The sequence below is a fragment of the Mastigoproctus giganteus genome, chromosome 10, assembly GCF_048544385.1.
Source record: "Mastigoproctus giganteus isolate SK-2022 chromosome 10, ASM4854438v1, whole genome shotgun sequence".
Taxonomy (NCBI): Eukaryota; Metazoa; Arthropoda; class Arachnida; order Uropygi; family Thelyphonidae; genus Mastigoproctus; species Mastigoproctus giganteus.
The window spans coordinates 202,984,599-203,004,805 of NC_143584.1; the positions used below are offsets into that span (position 1 = coordinate 202,984,599).

The 20,207-nt window shown below is 36.2% G+C and overlaps 1 protein-coding gene across 1 annotated transcript in view; it reads right to left on the minus strand.

The window, feature by feature from the left end:
* Window positions 1-20,207, minus strand: part of LOC150079790 (sister chromatid cohesion protein PDS5 homolog B-like) — a 284,729-nt gene that overhangs the window by 252,319 nt on the left and 12,203 nt on the right. The window contains exons 3-5 of the mRNA XM_090383234.1: window positions 19,509-19,706; window positions 9,992-10,078; window positions 9,705-9,802 (exon numbers count right to left, since the gene is read on the minus strand). Of these exons, the coding sequence (XP_090239360.1) occupies window positions 9,705-9,802; window positions 9,992-10,078; window positions 19,509-19,706 (383 nt within the window). The remainder of the gene's footprint in view (window positions 1-9,704; window positions 9,803-9,991; window positions 10,079-19,508; window positions 19,707-20,207) is intronic.

Below are 20,207 nucleotides of genomic sequence, written 5' to 3' on the forward strand. Positions count from 1 at the left end.
CAACAAATTCAGTTACAATTACACAGCACAGAACAAAGTCATTATCAACTGGGTTTGTTCTACCCAGTAACCATTGGGTAGAACAAACTAACCATAATCAACGATAGTGCACTGAACTACACCCAAGTAGCTAACAGCTAATTACAAAAAGCAAGCACTGAAATTAGGATATTAAATTTTAAACATTAAATTTTATTACAAAAATCAAATACGTAAACATAACATATGATATATGAATCAAGATATATTTTTTCACCTAATGTTATAAATGCATACTAGTATGTAGTCACCATATTTTGGCAAAACACAAGCAGAGCCATCTAATGTGAGTACCAAAGTGTGCATTGTTAAATTTAGTAAGTTGTTTCAAATGTTCTTTAAATGAGACTGGGTGCGAGATCATAAATTTTGAGACTGGGTGCGAGAGTACATGTGAACAGGTGAAGTTTTTACGGCTCCAGCAAATAGAGTTTACAGTTTTTTTTTTTTAGGAGCATTAGCAACTAAGGCCATATTGCTCCGGGATATGCGGTGGTCATTCCCTGACCTTTCCGCATCCTCCGTGTTTGGTGGTGACGGGCTCGAACCCCGGTCTACATCAAGAAGCGTGTGCTACGCACTGCTGCTCCTTCCCACCTGGCTACGGAGACGCCCCAGCAAATAGAGAAGTTTTTGCTTTTTTTATTGACTTAAATTGGCATATTAATTTATTTTTTGGAGTTGCTTTATATTCCTAGTAACAATACTTTAGTTTAAATTGAATTTAGATAGAGATTTTGTAGGTTATTACTTAGTATCGGTAAGGGTATCAAATGTGGGCAGGTTTTGCAACTCCCGCGAACAAAAAGTTTTTAATTATACTTAGCCGCTTTATTGACTTAATTGTTAGATTAAATTATTTTCTATAAGTAGCTTATAGACCTAGTCAAGCTCCGTGGTTTATTTTGAATTTAGATAGCGATATGGAAAGTAAATAATACCTCGTGTCCGTAAATTAACCGTTCGTAACTTGCCGCCATTATACAATACAAAGTGTGCTAGCGGTTTAACGGAAAACTAGATGGCATGTATAGTAGTATCAATTAATCAGTAAAATTTATTAATCTCATTAAAGTTCATTGTAGTTTGAATTGTACTTTTTTAACTAAATAAATATTGTTTGTTGTTGTTTTTTTGGTTTTTAGGAGCATTAGCAACTAAGGCCATATTGCTCCAGGATATGCGGTGTTCATTCCCTGACCTTTCCACATCCTCCGTATTTGGTGGTGACAGGCTCGAACCCCGGTCTAATCAAGAAGCGTGTGCTACGCACTGCTGCTCCTTCCCACCCGGCTACGGAGGCGCCTAAATAAATATAGCAACCTAGTTATTACAAACGTAACATCATAAATTAATACATATAAGTTGACAGGGGATAAGAAAGTCATATAACGTAACTCAGAGATAATATTCGATACCGAAATACATATATATATAGTGTTATAACTGCAGTGGGATATAGGTTTAGGGTTATATTTTATATTGGAATTTTATTGAACTTGAATAGAAATCATGACTCAGACAGAGCAGCAAAGCAAAAGGCTCAAACTAGTGGAAGTGCTGTGGCTCAGGGGAGAACTGAGTGGGGGGCGGTTGTCCTCTGAATCACAGTCTATTGAAATGCACTGCTTGTTTGATGTTTGTGGAGCAATCAGGAATGGGACTTGATATTGCCAAGGGGAATGTCTTTGTGTGTGTGCACGATGTAAGGAGTGCAAGGAAATCAGGCACCAACTCGGCATTGTTATGGGCTTATAAGAGAGCTTGAAGGACAGGGTGGATGCGCTCGAAGGATTTAAATTGAGGGGCCCATCAAGCTCTCAGCTGCCCACATCAATGCCAGAGCTTCCACTTGAACATCATGCAACGCAGTGGCAACCCCCAAGGAAGAATGCGCTGGTCCCAAAGGAACTAGTTGTTTTCAGTGACTCTATAGTCAGGAAAATGGGGAACATATTGGGCAAAAAGGATAGATGGAACAGGACCAGGGGTATGTCTGCCAGGGGCAAAGGTTGATGACGTTATAGGGCAGACATCATCCTTTAAGGACACAAAGGGTGATACTGTTGTACATGTTGGCACTAATGATATTAAGAGTAGGAGACCTGCACAATTACTTAACACGTACAAGACAATGCTGAAAAAAAAAGCATTGAATTAGGGTTGAATTTGAAAGTGTCTACGATTCTGCCCAGACACAATAGGAGAGAGTATATGATGAGAGCATTGTCGATCAATTCTGCCCTGGAGAGATTGTGCAAGGCTCAAGGGGTAGAATTTTTCTCAACCTGGTCTGTGCTTGTTAACAGGAGAGTTTGCTTCTATAGGGATGGGATACAATTAAATAAAAAGGGTGCAAGAATATTTGCTGATGCTATCGAGGCAGAGTTAGGTGGGTCGGAAAACTGATAGCTTGGAGGGATACATGGACTAATAGATTAACAGTAGCCGCTGGCAGCGGTAAAAGTGATTCTTGCACTACTTCTATTGAAATGCAATTAAGCAGCATCCTGGAAAGCAAGGCAATGGGAATTTCCAGGACTGTTGGGAGTCATAGTGGAACAAGAAAATACATGGGCTGTGTTAGGGTAATTAAGAGTAGAAACAGGTGCATGTATACTTGCATGTACGCCAATGCTAGGAGTATAGTTAATAAATTCAATGAGCTTGAAGTGCTAGTCAAGACATCAAAGGCAGATATTGTTGGGATATCAGAGACATGGTGTCACACAGACATAAGCAGTGCAGAACTGGAATTTGGAGAGTACAATGAGTACAGAAAGGATAGACAGGACAGGACGGGAGGAGGGGTTATGCTGTTAGTTAAGAAACACATAAAATCTAAGGAAGTGCATCCAATTGAAGTGGGTGGACAATGCAATGTTGAGTCTGTTTAGTGTGACATAAGCACTGGGAAAGGAAAAATGAGAGTAGGTGTGTGTTATAGGCCAAATGAATCTGATGAGTACAATGAGCAATTGTGCAAATAAATAGAGTGGGCCAGTAAATTAGAATGTCTTATAATGGGGGATTTTAATTTCCTGGATATTGACTGGAATTTATGGGTTGGTCACTCAAACACTAGCAAGGCTTTTGTGGATTAATTGGATGATTGTTTTCTACAGCAGCATGTTCGAGAGGTAACTAGAGGGAGTAATACTCTTGATCTGATTAGCAGTAGTGATTCTTCATGCATCAAGAATCTGCAGATAAAGGAACCACTAGGTGGAAGTGATCACAGTGTGCTGAAGTGGGATTTACTCAAAGAGGTAACTATCATCAAGGGTAAAGGTTTTTGTTTCCGTAAAGGTGACTACGGTGGTCTGAGACAGTATTTAAATTCTATACAGTGGAACCAACTGATGATGTTACCAACAGCAAATTCAAAATGGGAAGCATTCAGAGAATTAATCTTGGAAGCTACTAGGCTTTTCATACCAACAAACAAATATTGTTCAAGATTTAGGCCTAAATGGATGTCAGATGAACTAATTAGACATGTGACAGAGAAGAAAAATGCATGGAATATATATAAATTAACATGTGGCACAGAAGACTATGGCCGACGGTGCTAGCCAGGTGGATAAAGTGCCTGCCTGGCAACCCAAAGGTTGAGGGTTTGAATCCCGCCTCAGGCTTGGATCACAGTAAAATGCAAAAACCTTGGGAGTTGCATTATGGCCACAGAAGCTGATGCGCGAACAACTAACAAAAAAAGAAAAAAAAAGCCTATGATAGACATAAGCTGGTCTGTAACCAAGTTACAAAGAAGGTTAGGTAGGCAAAGGCAGATTACGAGAAATCTTTGGCAAAGGATGCAAAGAAAAACAGCAAAGAGTTCTTTACTTATGAAAACTCTAGAAGGGAGGGGATGAATCAGATTGGTCCACTTGATATCGATGGTTCAACTGTTGATTATCCTGCTCAGGTGGCTAACAAACTAAATGAATATTTTGCATCGACATTCACACATGAGGAGTTATTCAGCGAGAGGAATGCCAGAGGTGTATTCAACTCTGGCAGTAAACTAGATAATCTTGTAATAACTGAGAGTAGAGTGGAGGAGATATTGTTGAAGATAAACACAAGAAAGGCACATGGGGTGGATGGAATCTATCCAATTATATTAGAGGAGGCGGCAAAAGAAGTACGCAAACCCTTAGCCATAATTATGAGAGCTTCCCTGGACTCAGTGGAGGTACCCATGGACTGGAGATGTGCAAATGAGATCCCAATCCACAAAGGAGGATCAAAGGGAGACACGGGTAATTACAGACCTATTAGTTTAACTTCTGTTCCAGGGAAATTAATGGAGGCACTAGTTAAAGAAGCATTGCAGGATCATCTATACAAGACTTCAGTTATAGCCCGGACACAGCATGGGTTTGTTAAGGATAAGTCTTGTCTGACTAATTTAATTGGATACTATGATGTAGTCACAAAGGAACTGGATGCAAAGAATAACTTTGATATCATATATTTGGATCTTAGAAAAGCCTTTGATACTGTTGCACATGGAAGACTGCTGCACAAATTGGAGCACTGTGGCATTGGAGGCAAATTGCTGCTATGGATAAAGGGATGGTTGAGTGGGAGAAGACAGAGAGTGGTAATCAATGGACACTGCTCTTCGTGGACTAATGTTATTAGTGGAGTCCCTCACAGTTCAGTGTTAGTCCATCGTTGTTTTCTGTATTTATAAATGATATTGATGATAGTATATCAGGCTTAATGTCCAAGTTTGCAGACGAAAGAAGGTTGGCAGGGTTGTTAATGACACTAATGACAGTACACTGCTGCAACAGTATCTGGAAAGGTTGAGCAGATGGGCTAAGAGGTGGCAAATGAAGTTTAACATTGACAAATGTAAAATACTACAAGTGGGAAGCAGTAATCCCAGAGTAATGTATCAAATCTGGGGTACCACACTAACAGTCGTAGAGAATGAAAAGGACTTGGGCGTAATTGCGCAGGCAGATATGAAGTTTTCTGAGCAGTGCAGATGGTCTGCAAGAGCTCATGGTGTCTTGTCAATGATATACAGGAATTTTTCTAGCAGGTATAAGGAGGTGATTATCCCCTTTTATAAGGCAATGGTCAGGCCACACCTTGAGTACTGTATACAGGTCTGGAGGCCTCATTTTAAGAAGATGTAGAGCTGTTGGAAGGAGTACAGAGAAGGGCAACAAGATTAGTGAATGGAACAAAGGGTTGCTCTTACGAAGAAAGGCTTAAGTTTTGCAAATTACAGTGTCTGGAGACTAGGAACCTGCGAGGTGATCTGATTGAGATGTTTAAAGCCTTGAATGGTTTGAGCATGCTCAATGCAGATAGGATTGTTCCTCTTGCTCAGAATAATCGCCTGAGAGGGCATAAATTCAAATTGAGGAAAGACAGTTGTAGGATACATGTGAGGAGGAAGTTTGCCTTTAGGCAGTGGGTGGTTGTTTGCTGGAACACACTTCCATCTGTCATTGTAGAAGTTGATAGCTTCAATAGACTCAAGGCAGAACAAGACAAACATCTGGAGCGAGTGGATGGGTAAAATGAGAAGGATTTTTTTTTTTTTTTTTTTTTGGCTGATGATATATAAGCTTGCTTTCTTGCATCATGTGCCTTTGGTAATGCTAAACCAAGGACATTTCATTTCTGTGCATCAGTCATATTGGGGGAGGTTGTATGTAATGATTTAAATACTTTACGTACAATCAAACTTCATGTGCATTAGCTGCAACCCTATAGCACTATACTGTGTTCAAATATTTGTAAATCTGTATGTTCACAGACAACTTTGCATGTGATAATAATGAAAAATAATAGTATAATGAAAAATCTCACACAAATATGGAAGAAAAATCCTAAACCTCTGCTCAGATCAGTTAACTCCAGCTGTGAAAAGGTATTAATGTAATTAATAAGTGTTTAAATTTAAAAAAATAAAATTCCCACATTTCAGTTCAGCCCACAATTTAGAGACTACATCACAGTTTAAATCAAATTTAATTGCACAGAAAATTAATCTGATAGTATGAACCAGAGCTGTAATGCTCAATACGTTCTACGTTGATATCAATATTTGTAAAATAATAAGAGAAGTTTACCTCAATATAATATGTAGAACACTTCTGTATGATACTCTCCAGCAATTAAAACGAAAAAAAATCGAAAATCTTACATTACAGTAAAAAATAATTAAAAATAAATCGAACCCAATTAAAAATCAATCTAACACAATTAAAAAGTTAATTAATTAATTAATTAATTAAAAGAAATTTAATGAAAAAATTGCAAACCGACAACACTGAAGGCTGACAACACTTTTTGATCGTATGTCGTGATCACAGGAACGAAAATTACCGAATAGGAGTGAGCATGAAACTTAAATAGGGATTATCTTCGTGCATGCACGTAAAAGCCCACGAATTGAAGATTAGAAATGGCCTTCGAACATTAACAGAATTCTCATGTAATTTAATTTTGACAGTTTCTGCAATTAATCATCTGGTATAATTACGTTGGACACTAAAATTGTTTTTCGTTAACGGCATGAAAGGTTAAATTCTGATGCTGCTGAATGAGAAGCAAGAACTGAGGCCACATGTTCATTAACAGAAAAATTCAGAAGAAAACGCACAGAACCTTGGTACGACAAGTTGCAATCACCGCAAGAAATGTATACCAGGTCATTTATCTGTGTTGCGAACGAGGAAAAGACTGAACGATTTTTCAGTATAGTGTGTAGCTTCTGTATTGGCCTGGCCACAATTTTAAATTCAGTATCTTTAAAGAATCTGTTAAGCTGTTTGTGCCACCGTTCAACAAATGGGACAGAAATAAAGTATTTTTTAATATTACAATTGTTGGTTGATGTAGTATTTTGTATCCTATCCCTACCTTGTACCCTAATTTGGTTTATTGTAGCAAGGGGGTAACCACTGTTTAAGAATCTGCTGGTTAATATTTGTATTTCTGAACCCAAGAAGATTCCGTTGTTGAATATTTATAGGCATTTAGAAATTGATTAAAGATAATAGATCTCTTGTAGGAGAACGGGTGATTAGCTGTTATAATGTAGAAGCATGCCGGTGTTTGCAGGTTTACAATAGATGTTAAATTGGATTTTATTTGAGTCCCGAGTAAGCGTGAAATTTAGAAAATTTAATGACTTTGTATCTGTGCCCTCCCTTTCCAATGTAAATTTGAGTCTAGAGTGAATATTATTAAACGAATGTAAAATGTCTTGGATAGTACAGTCAGTCCTCGTATAGCACGAGAGTTGTTTTCCTAAAAACCCTCGTCCAATTGAAAATCGTGCAATATAAATAACAGGCCCTATGGAAAAAATAGGGTTAGATGCCAATTACCCAAGATTGAACACACATTTGTAACCAAATCATTACCAAACACAATAAATAATCGTAATAAAATACTGCTAATGGTTTTGCTTCTATCATAAGCAAACTTATTCTTTGTTTGATTTTCTAACCAAACAGATAACAGCTGTTCCATCTCTTCCAATTCTTGTGTCTTGATCTAATGGATTTTATTACGCTTTGAGTTGTTCCTGCTATGAAAGTTGTTTTTATTTTCTCTGCATTCTTTCTAATTCTCGGCATTGCATCATTTAGGCCTGTAGCACATGCAATATCACATGTTCTTTCATTTCGCTCAAAGTGTTTCACAATTTCGTATTTTTTCTCTAACAGAGGCGGACTGGCCATAAGCCTTACCGGGGGAAACCCCAGTGGGCTGGAAGCCAGAAGTGTGATTTTGGCCATAAACGCTAGTATGAGGCAGCTACAAATTTTCCTGGGTAAGCATTTTTGACCCAATCTGCCTGGCTATCGATAGTTTTCCTTTTTCTCTCTGAACCTGTAGTGCCTTCACCAGGATGCTTCCTTTTCACACCTTTGAAGTATTTTACTCATTTTTAGAGAATAAAGCACAATTACAAAATTACACACTTGATATACATAAACAAAGCTGCGCACGTGTAGCAAATGAATAAACACCACAATAGTCTGTCTCTGCCATAAAGGCAGAGACAGACAAAGGCACATGATGCAAGAAAGCAAGCTTATATATCATCAGGCAAAAAAAAAAAAAAAAAAAACCCTTCTCATTTTACCCATCCACTCGCTCCAGATGTTTGTCTTGTTCTGCCTTGAGTCTATTGAAGCTATCAACTTCTACAATGACAGATGGAACGACAATTCAATGACTGCCATTTCTTGTAAACACAAAGGCAAATCGTGCATAAGCGAATTCGGTTCGTGTTATATACGATATCGTTCCCCTATTTATAAATCGTGTATGATCGAATTCGTGTAGTGTAAACACATGTTATACGAGGACTGACTGTACTATCAGTAATAATTAGAACATCATCTAAATACCTCCTATAGTATGTGATACGGGGTAGAGAACCCCGTATCGTAAACCTACAAACACTGGAATGCTACTACATTATAACAGCTATCACCTGTTCTCCTACAAGAGATCTATTACCTTTAATCAATTTCTAAATGCTCATAAATATTCAACGACAGAATCTGCTTTGGGCTCAGAAATACAAATATTAACCAGCAGATTCTTAAACAAGGGTTGCTACAATGAACCAAATTAGAATGGGATACAAAATACTACATCAACCAACAATTGTAATATTAAAAAATAATTTATTTCTGTCCCATATGTTGAACAGTGGCACAAAGAGCTTAACAGATTCTTTAAAGATATCGAATTTAAAATTGTGACCAGGCCAATACGGAAACTACACACTATACTGAAAAATTTCTGTCCTTTCCTCATTCGCAACACAAATAAATGCCTTGGTATACAACATTTCTTACAGTGATTGCAACTCATTATACCAAAGTTCTACGCGTTTTCCTCTCAATTTTCGTGCTAATGAACACGCGGCCTCAGTTCATGCTTCTCGTTAAGCAGGGTCAAAATTAGCCTTTCATGCCGATAACGAAAAACATGCTTTTTTATTTAATGAAGCCAAAATACTTAGTATCCAACGTAATTACACCAGACTATTAATTACAGAAAATGTTGAAATTAAATTACATGAGAATTCTGTTAATGTTCGCCGGCCATTTCTAATCTCCGATTCGTGGGCTTTTACGAGCATGCGCGAAGACAAATAATCCCTATTTAAGTTTCATGCTCACCCCTATTCAGTAATTTTCATTCCTGTGATTACGATATACAGTCAAAAAGTGTTGTCAGCTTCAGGAAGGAAAATCGGTTTGCAATTTTTTCATTAAATTTCTTTTAATTAATTTATTTGATTTTTAATTGCATTAAATTGATTTTTAATTGCATTAAATTGATTTTTAATTGTGTTCAATTGATTTTTAATTATTTTTAATGGTGTTCAATCGATTTTTAATTATTTTTCACTGTAATGTAAGATATTCGATTTTTTCGTTTTAATTGCTGGAGAGTATCATATGGAAGTGTTCTATGTATCATATTGAGGTAAACTTCCCTTATTATTTTACAAATACTGAAAATTAATGTGATTTTTAGCAACCTTTTTTAAACAAGTATTAAATTATAATGCAATTTGTCAAATATAATAAATGCGATAAAACTTAGATGCAAATAAACAAGATGTAACAGAGCTATAACATGTAATAAAATACAATACCTACTTTACAATGTTAAACATTAGGTTGAAGAGTCGACAGAAAATAATTTGATTTTCTTCAATTTCTATACAAATATTAAAAGATTTAACCCATGCCAAGTTCTGAAAAATATAAAATGAAAAACAAATCAATAACCATCTTCATTTTCATGACTTTTCTTTTTACAAAATACAATTTTCCAAAAAATCAATATAACATTGACCAATGGTACATGATGGTATGACTGGTAGTAAAACAAATCAAATTTTAATTTGCTTATATTATATGTCTGAATAAAAACAAAAACTTACTTCCAACAAATAAAAGTGCAATTTAAATGTTGCAGTTTTGGGATCCTCAAGACCACGTAACTGCTCAATGAAAAATTCAAAAATGACCTGCAAATAAACAAAAATGTATTGATAAAAATGTTTCTTTATCCTCCTCTTCTCCCTCTCTCCAGAGTTAAAATAATAAGACATTGACAAGCAAAATCTAACCCAACAAGAAAAGTTGCACAATACATAAGGTCTATAACTACTAAAATACATTATTTTAACTTATAAATTATGTATACACTATCACTATTCTTATTAAATAATCTCATTAGATTGTTAGATAACACACAGTAATAACACAAATATTATATACTGTAGAGCAATATCTTTATTAATGCATGTTTTTTTTATGCAAACTCAGCATAATGTAATTAGTTTTGGATTCTGAGTGTAAATTTTAGAAATATGTATTTTAAAAAATAGAAACGAATTGAGAATAGAGGCACTGGAAAAACATTTGTTTAAAGATTTTAATTTTTTTCTTTGTAACATTTATTTCAAAATTAATCCCTCAGATGTCATTTTTTCAAGATAACATTCTAAAAACTGTTAACTTTATTTTTTTAATCTATATTCCAAACACTGTTAACTTTATTTTTTTAATCTATATTCCAAACACTGTTGACTTATGAGATTTTCAGGTGTGTGTCCCCACCCTAAAAACTATTTCATTTACAGTTCATTCAAAGTAAATTTATCACACCCAACTCCTGACCCTCCTCCATTGGAATGCTCAAGTAATTCCATGAGGGGATTTTATTCCCTATTTTGAAACAAGATGGCACAATTTGATTTATGCATCACCTGTTTAAAAATTCATTTGTTTACAATCTCATCTAAAACGAATTAAGGATACTTTTGGGGAAGGGGGATTAAGAGTGCACCCTGGGTAGTGCTTATATTTCAATCTGCCACTTAAAACAAGATGGCCACCATTGAAAATACTGTTCCAATCTAATTGAAACTCATGTTCATAATCTGATTGAACAAAATCTATAATACTCGATTTACAATACAAAACTGTCTAGGTGCAACTATAATCTTCTGCATTTTCATTTTCTGAACTAGTACTACCAGACAAATTGAAAATATTTGTTGACATGGGATCCTAATCCACTAAGAGGAATTCTAATTTCTGAATTGCGGTTATCCATCAGTTTTCATTACAAAAATCAATGTAATATAAAAGTAATTACAACATTCTCAGAAGAAAAGTTAAAACACTATTTTTTTCATGTTTTATTTATTATAAAGAAATAAATTAATATAATAAATAATTATTATATTTGATAATAATAAAATGACAAAAGCAAACATACTAACGCTAGTCAAAGAAATCTTCACCTGTGCATTCATGCAAAAAAAGTAATGTGCGTGTTTATGCATGTTGATATTGTTCAATTGATGAAAGCAGTGCCTTCTGACGTTCAGTAGCTAATTATGATTACAGAACAAACAATGGCGAAGGTAAAGAAAGCCCAAACGAGAAGCATGGAAAAGTTCGATAAATTTACTGGTAAAAGTACTTTGCCGTGATGGCATTTATATTGTTGCTCACTCAGTAAACATACAGTGGGTATTATTGGTCAGGAGTAGAAATTGAATGCCATGGGAGATTGAAACCCTCTCAAAGTGGAGGGGGTAACCTGACCTTTTTTTTTAGAATCATAGGTGGACTAGTGGATAAATTGTTTATTAAGAAAAAAAGGCAAAGGTAAAGGAAGCCCACACGAGAAGCACGGCAAACTTCAAAAAAGTTTATTGGTGAAACTGCGTTACGAACATTTTTTACAATGCCAGAACTTCCAATATGACTCTGTTCGTGATTCAATTAATGATTCTAAAGAAAAAAGGTCAGGTTAGCCCCTCCACTTCGGGAGGGTTTCAAGCTCCTGTGGGATTCATCTTCTACTCCAGACCGATAACACCCACCGTCTGTTTACCAAGCAAGCAACAATACAAATGCCATTACGGCAAAGTACTTTTACCGGTAAATTTCATTGAACTTTGCATGCTTCTCATGTGGGCTTTCTTTACCTTAGCCGAAACAACATTTTACAGGTAAATCACAGGAGGCTATGATAGTTTAATGAATATATGCATTCAAAACCCAAACCAAGTTATCAAAACACATTTGCACACTCTGCATGCAAGAAATCAAATTTTAATCAGCATTTCTGCCTGTACCATATACGGACAAGTCAGGCAAGTGGTTAGGGTACTTCCATGCAGCAACACCACTGTAACCTCGCTACTACCTTATGTACATATGCATTTATGTGTCATTTAAAATTAAAAAATAGATGAAAAATGCATCAACTATAGTTTATACAATGCAAGCATTTGAAAGTAAATCAGGTTACATTAGCAGATGTTGCAATATTACAGTCTAGCAAATGCTTTTAAATGTGAAAATTAGCAAATTACAGAATAGTAGGAAACCATCTGATCCCTTGAGTAATAGTTCAGGGTGGAAAAAAAAGTCAGAATTAAAGTAAACTATTAAGCAAAATTAGATTTGTAGCTTATTGAAGCAGTGCGGAAGATGGATTGCAAATTAGCAACACATACGACATACCCGATATTCTTCCTGATGAGGTAGAACATGCATTGAAGAAAATGAAGAATCAGAAAGCCCCGGGGGAAGATGAAGTTACTGAAGAGTTGTTAAAAATGGGAGGAAGAGACATAACACAAAAACTAGCAAGGCTCTTCACAAAGTGCATTAGAAAAGGTGTGATGCCTAAGGAGTGGAATAATGCAATCATAGTTTTGCTGCATAAGAAAGGAGATAAATCAGAAATTGGAAATTATAGAACAATTAGCTTGTTATCCCATATCTACAAGTTGTTCACAAGAGTCATTACTAACAGATTAGAAAGAATACTTGATAAGAATCAACCAAAAGAGCAAGCTGGCTTTAGGAAAAGATTCTCAACTATGGATCACCTTCACGTAATATCACAGCTAATGGAGAAAGCAAATGGATATAAAATACCATTATGCCTGGCATTTGTGGATTATGAAAAGGCATTTGACTCCATACAGCATAAGGCAATGTTTCGGGCACTGGAAAGACAAGGCATAGATACCCCACATATTATGATTTAGAAGAAAATATATGAGAGTGCTATCTCCTTTATTAGACTAGACAAAGACAGTAGGAAATTTAAAATAGAGAAAGGAGTTCGACAAGGAGACACAATATCTCCGAAGCTGTTTACTGCTGCCCTGGAGGAAGCTTTCGAAAGATTAGACTAGTCGCAGAAAGGAGTCAATGTGAATGGAGAGTACCTAAACCATTTACGATTTGCCGATGACATTGTGGTCATAAGCGACGATCCCAAAGAATTAGAGGAAAATCTTAATCGGTTATGCACAGTTAGTAAGGATTTTGGACTAAAGATGAATATGGCTAAAACAAAAGTAATGATCAACAAGCATGCCACAGAAAGGAATATAATGATTGAAGGAGCAGTAATTGAAAAGGTGGAATCATATACTTATCTGGGACAAGTCATTAGCTGTAATAATGATAAATGGCTGGAAGTCAAGAGAAGAATAAATTTTGGATGGATAGCATTCAGGAAATATAGTCACATACTGAAGAGCAATATCCCAGTTTGTCTGAAACGTAAAATAATGAACCAATGTATACTCCCCACCATGACTTATGGAAGTGAAACTTGGGCACTCACCAAAAGAATGGAAGAGAAGCTGAGAACTACACAGCAAAGAATGGAACGAATTATATTGGGAATCAGACTGATAGATAAGAAGAGAAACACATGGATTAGGCAGCAAACTCAAGTAAAGGACATTCTTATCAAAACTAAAGAACTAAAATGGTCTTGGGCGGGACACATAGCTCGAAGACATGATGACAGATGGACTAAGAAAATAACAGAATGATAACCAAGAGGAGCTAGAAGAAAACCTGGAAGACATAGGCAGAAATGGATAGATGAAATTCATGAGTTTGTGGGTAGTAAATGGATGGCCAGTGCTCAAAACAGAAGGAACTGGATAGTTGCTGGAGAGGCCTTCATCCTGCAGTGGATTGAAAATAGCTGACGATGATGAAGCTATACTCATCCTTTATTAGGTTTTTATTATCTGATTGCTGATATTTTCTCTTGAAACTGGTAATTGAAATACTACACACTTCTATGGGTAATGACCAGATATTTACAGTTCCTTCTGTAATCAAGAAACTGAAAACTAGCTGAAATTTATATAACTAATAAAGTGTCCACTATATGAGAGAAATTCATAAGTGAGATGAAAAATATTGCTCATGTGAGTATGGTGCAAAGATAGCAATATTGACTTTTACAAAGCTATCTTCAAACCAAAGCTGTCACAGTTATGGATAGAGCCGCAAACTTCAGTAGTTTGTCTTCAGACTCTGAAATGAGCATTATTGCCATCACCTAAGGCCTCTCGTGGGTTGTGAAAAGGCATTTGTGGATTATGAAAAGGCATTTGATTCTATACAGCATAAGGCAAAGTTTCAGGCACTGAAAAGACAAGGCACAGATACCCCATATATTACAATTTTGAAGAAAATATATGAGCATGCTACCTCCTTTATTAGACTAGACAAAGACAGTAGCAAATTAAAAATTGAGAAAGGAGTCCAACAAGGAGACATTATCAATATCCGCGAAATTGTTTACTGCTACCGTTGAGGAAGCTTTTAGAAGATTAGATTGTTCACAAAAAGCAGTCAATGTGAATGAAGAGTACCTAAACCATTTACAGATGACATAGTAGTAGTGGTGGCATGCGATGCAAGAAAGCAAGCGTATGAGCTCATGCAACATCAGCCAAGAAAAAAAAAAAAAAAATTACAAAACAATCCCCTCTAAATATTTGTCCAGTTTCTCCTTAAACTTATTTAACCTATCAACTTCTACAACAACAGATGGAAGTATGTTCCAGCAATTAACCACCCGCTGCCTAAAGGCAAATCTCCACACATCTATTCTACACCTGTCCTTCCTCAATTTCAATTTATGCCCCCTTAGGTTCGTAATCTGACAAGCGGAAGAATCCCATCAGAATTCAGCATGCTCAACCCATTCAAGGCCTTATACATCTCAATTGGATCATCTCGCAGGTGCCTAGTCTCCAGCTGCTGCAATTTGCAGAACTTAAGCCTCTCCTAGTAAGAGGATCCCTTCAGCTAGTTTAGCATATAGCACATTCAAGCAAATCTACATCCTTCCTAAAATGAGGCCTCCAGACCTGCATGCAGTACTCAAGGCATGGCCTGACCATTGCCTTATACAGAGGAACAATCACCTCCTTTTCCCTGCTAACAAAATTCCTGTATATAATTGACAACACCCCATGACCTGCCCTGGCAGCCTGTCTGAATTGCTCAGAAAACTTCATATCTGACTGCACAATTACTCCCAGGTCTTTTTCATTTTCTACTTTCTTAAGTGTAGTACCACACAGTTGGTACATTTCTCTGGGGTTACTTCTACCCATATACAGTACTTTACATTTTTCAATGTTAAACTTCAGTTGCCACTTCTCAGCCAATCTGACCAAATTTTCTAGATTCTGTTGCAGTAACACACTGTCATTAACAACCCTACCAACCTTTGTATCATCTGCAAACTTCGATACTAAGCCTGATATACCTTCATCAATATCATTGATAAATATACAAAACAACAGTGGACCCAACACTGAACCCTGTGGGACTCCACTAATAACATTAGTCCACGAAGACCAGCACCCATTGATTACCACCCTCTGTCTTCTTCCACTCAACCATCCTTTTATCCATTGTAGCAACATACCCTTAATACCATTCTGTTCCAATTTGTACAGTAGTCTTCCATGCGCAACAGTGTCAAAAGATTTCTTGAAATCCAAGTATATGATATCAAAATTATTTTTTGCATCCAGTTCCTTTCTAACCACATCATAGTAACCAATCAAATTTGTCAGACAAGACTTTCCCTTAAAAAACCCATGCTGTGTCTGAATTATTGCTGCAGTCTTGTCTAGATGATCCTGCAATGCATCTTTAACCAGTGACTCCATTATTTTACCCGGAACAGAAGTTAAACAAACTGGTCTGTAATTACTCGTGTCACCCTTCGATCTCCCTTTGTGAATTGGGGACACATTTGCAAATCTCCAGTCTGTTGGGACCTCCCCTGAGTCCAAGAATGCTCTCATAATTATGGCTAAGGGTTTGCTTACTTCCTTTGCGGCCTCCTTTAATATAACTGGATAGATCCCATCCACCCCAGGTGTCTTGCTTATGTTTAACTTCAACAATTTCTCCCCCACTTTGTTCTCAGTTATTACAAAATCATTAAGCACCCTGTTACAATTTGATATAACCTTGTGACATTTTCAAACCTTAATAACTCCTCGTGTGTGAATGTAGATGCAAAATACTCATTCAGTTTGTTTGCTATCTGAGTAGGATCATCAACAGTCAAACCATCGATATCAAGTGAACCAATCAGATTCATCCCCTTCCTTTTAGAGTTTATATAAGTAAAGAAATCCTTGCTGTTTTTCTTAGCATCCTTTGCCAAAGATTTCTCGTAATCTGCCTTCGCCTGCCTAACCTTTGTGACTTGATTACAGACTAGCTTATATATATCATAGGCTTCTGTGTCGCCTGATAATTTATATGCATCCCATGCATTTGTCTTCTCTGCCACGAGTCTCATTAGTTCATTTGACAACCATTTAAGCCTAAACCTTGAACATTATTTCTTAATAGGTATGAAATGTTTAGTAGCTTCTACTAATAATTCCTTGAATGCTTCCCACTTAGAATTTGGTGTTGGTAACATCATCAGTTGGTCCCACTGTACAGAATTTAAAAACTGTCTGAGACCACTATAGTCACCTTTACGGAAGCAAAAACCCCTTCCTTTACCCGTGATAGTAATTATATCTTTAAGTAAATCCCACATCAGTACACTGTGATCACTGCCACCTAGTGGTTCCTTTATCTGCCAATTCTTAATACACAAATGATCACTGCTGATAACCAGATCAAGAGTATTACCCTCTCTGGCTGCCTCTCGAACATGCTGATGCAGAAAACAATCATCCAATAAATCCACAAAAGTGTGCGAGCGACAAACCCATAAGTTCCAGTCTATATCTGGGAAGTTAAAATCCCCCATTAAAGATATTCTGATTTACTAGCCCACTCTATTTCTCTGTACAATTGTTCATTGTACTCATTCGAGTCATTAGGCCTATAACACACTCCTACTCTTATTTTTGCTTTTGCAGTGCTTATGTCACACCAAACTGACTCAACAGTGCACTGTTCATCTATATCCACTGGATGCACTTCTTTCGATTTTATGTTTTTCTTAATTAACAGCATAACACCTCCTCCCTTCCTATCCTGTCTATCCTTTCTGTACACATTGTACTGTCCAAATTCCAGTTCTGCATTCCTTATATCTGTGTGACACCACGTCTCTGCTATCCCAACAATATCTACCTTATGATATTGTGGTCATAAGCTACTATCTCAAAGAATTAGTGGAAAATCTTAATCAGTTATGTAGAGTTAGTAAGGCTTTTGGACTAAAGATGAATATGGCTAAAACAAAAACAATGATCAACAAGTATGCCACAGAAAGGGAAATAATGATAGAAGGAGCAGTAATTGAAAAGTTGGAGTCATATATTTATCTGGGACAAGTCATTAGCTGCTAATAATGATAAATGGCTGGAAGTCAAGAGAAGAATAAATTTTGGATGGATAGCATTCAGGAAATATAGTCACATACTGAGGAGCAATATCCCAATTTGTCTGGAACGTAAAATAATGAACTAATGTGTACTCCCCACCAAGACTCATGGAAGCAAAACTTGGGCACTCACCAAAAGAATTGAAGAGAAGCTGAGAACTACACAGCAGAGAATGGAATGAATTATATTGGGAATCAGACTGTTATATAAGAAGAGAAACACATAGATTAGGCAGTAAACTCAAGTAAAGGACATTCTTTTCAAAACTAAAGAACTAAAATGGTCTTGGCAGGACATATAGCTCGAAGACATGATGACAGATGGACTAAGAAAATAACAGAATGGTACCCAAGAGGAGCTAGAAGAAAACCTGGAAGATAACAACGGAGATGGACAGATGAAATTCATGAGTTTGTGGGTAGTAAATGGATGGCCATTGCACAAAACAAAAGGAACTGGAAAGTTGCTGGAGAGGCCTTCATCCTGCAGTGGTTTGAAAATGGCTGATGATGATGAAGGCCTCTCGAGGAAATAGTTATTCAGAAGAAGTATCAAAAAAACACCTAGTTAAAGCTTGCAAGGTTTTTCAAGCCTACAATCCTTTACAATATTTGCATCAGTAAAGAGGTGCCAGCTAGACAGAATTTTCCTTACTATCACTACCCATCAGCATGCTGATTTTGTCAGACATCAGATTATGACAAAAAAGGACCTGCACATTTCTAATTAAAAATCAAACAGTAACAACAGGGTTAGAATGTTAAAAAATAATTAGTAACTTTAAATTCCTTTATAAACAAAATTGTAATGCTGCCTCCCCTCTCATACTCTGCATTTAACTGGATAACAGAACAAGAAAATATTGAAACAAAAACAATAAATCATTAACATTCAATAAACTGTCTTGTCTATGACCACAAAATGACATCTGGAACTAGATAAAATATAAAGCAAAGTATCTAATTTATTAACCAAACTGCAAGCATTCTTATAAAAATCTAAAATGAACTCACATTTAACTCCAATTAAAATCAAGCACAAAGAACTACAACAAGAAACAATTAACCTTATATGATAAACCCATACCGTTGTTCACCTCTCCTAACTGAACACAATAAAGGTCCTTATTCTATTTTTATTCTGGCATGACCACAGAAGCCAGAGGAACTTACAACCAATCATTCCAACAAGAACACAATCATTACTGAATTTGGCAGTCATGTGGGCTTGAACCACAGTCAACTCATGTGCAACTACACATTTGCACCAACCTCTAAGTTACATCAGTTCATATCATTATATATAGTGATTTAGAATTAACAGAAGGAAAAACAGAACTTCAACATTAATGCAGTAGTATTAACATAACATACAATGCAGATTAAGAATTCACTAAATCAAAAGAAATAAGTAAAATGCTAACACACTGCAGATGTATAACAATGGACAAACACCAACTTCTTCACTTACGTTGTCCAGAATGTTTAAACACAGTTGACAAGGGAGAGGATATAATCACTCCTCTTGAGGACAGATTTAGGATAATTCAGATTCCATATCCTGGGGGTCACAGTTTATATTTTAGAGTAGAACATTCTATTTGTTTTCAGTGAAAATAAAGGAATTGTCCATATAAAGTATCCAAAAAATCTATTGTATACAAATGAGTACCATTAATTATAAATAATTAACATTAAATATTAATAAAATACTACAAATAGAACTAAAGATTCACCTTCAACTGATCTGGATTTTTGTACGGTGCTTCTGGTGCAAATACTCTGAACACATCTGCAATACAGCATGCAGCTAAAAGGCGTACGTCTTTGCTTGGATGTTCCAGAAAATATTCTGATGCAAGATGTAATGCAAGTGGGATGTATTTTGTATTGTCATCATCCTGTCCCATATTCTGAAATGCCTGAGCACAGTCCTAGAAAAATGTGACAACAAAAACTTTAATAAAATTCTATATGAAATGTTTTCCAATAAGATGTAATAAAAATATATAGTTTGCTTTCAGAAAACTACAAAGAATTAACACTACATATTTTCTTTGGATTACTAACAGTAATAGTATTTTCCATATAGTTCAAGGAAGCCACAGGCTTTTTCTGCACTGGAGGGAGAGAGAAAGTAGATAAGAAAATACAAATTATGTGCTTCCCCACATAGGTAACTATACAGTTGACCTTTGAATTTATTCAAACTGTCAGTCTCAACTATTTTCAAAGGCGACTTGTTTATAAGGCCCCTCTCAGAGCCTTATAAACCTCAATCAGATCAACTGTGAGGTGCTTGGTTGCCAAGCTCTGTAGCCCACATAAGTCTTTCCTTGTATGGCTACCCATTTGCAAGCTGCCTGTCATTGGACCTTTTCAAGAATCTGAATGTCTTCTTTCAGATGAATTCTCCATACCTGAAGACAGTATTC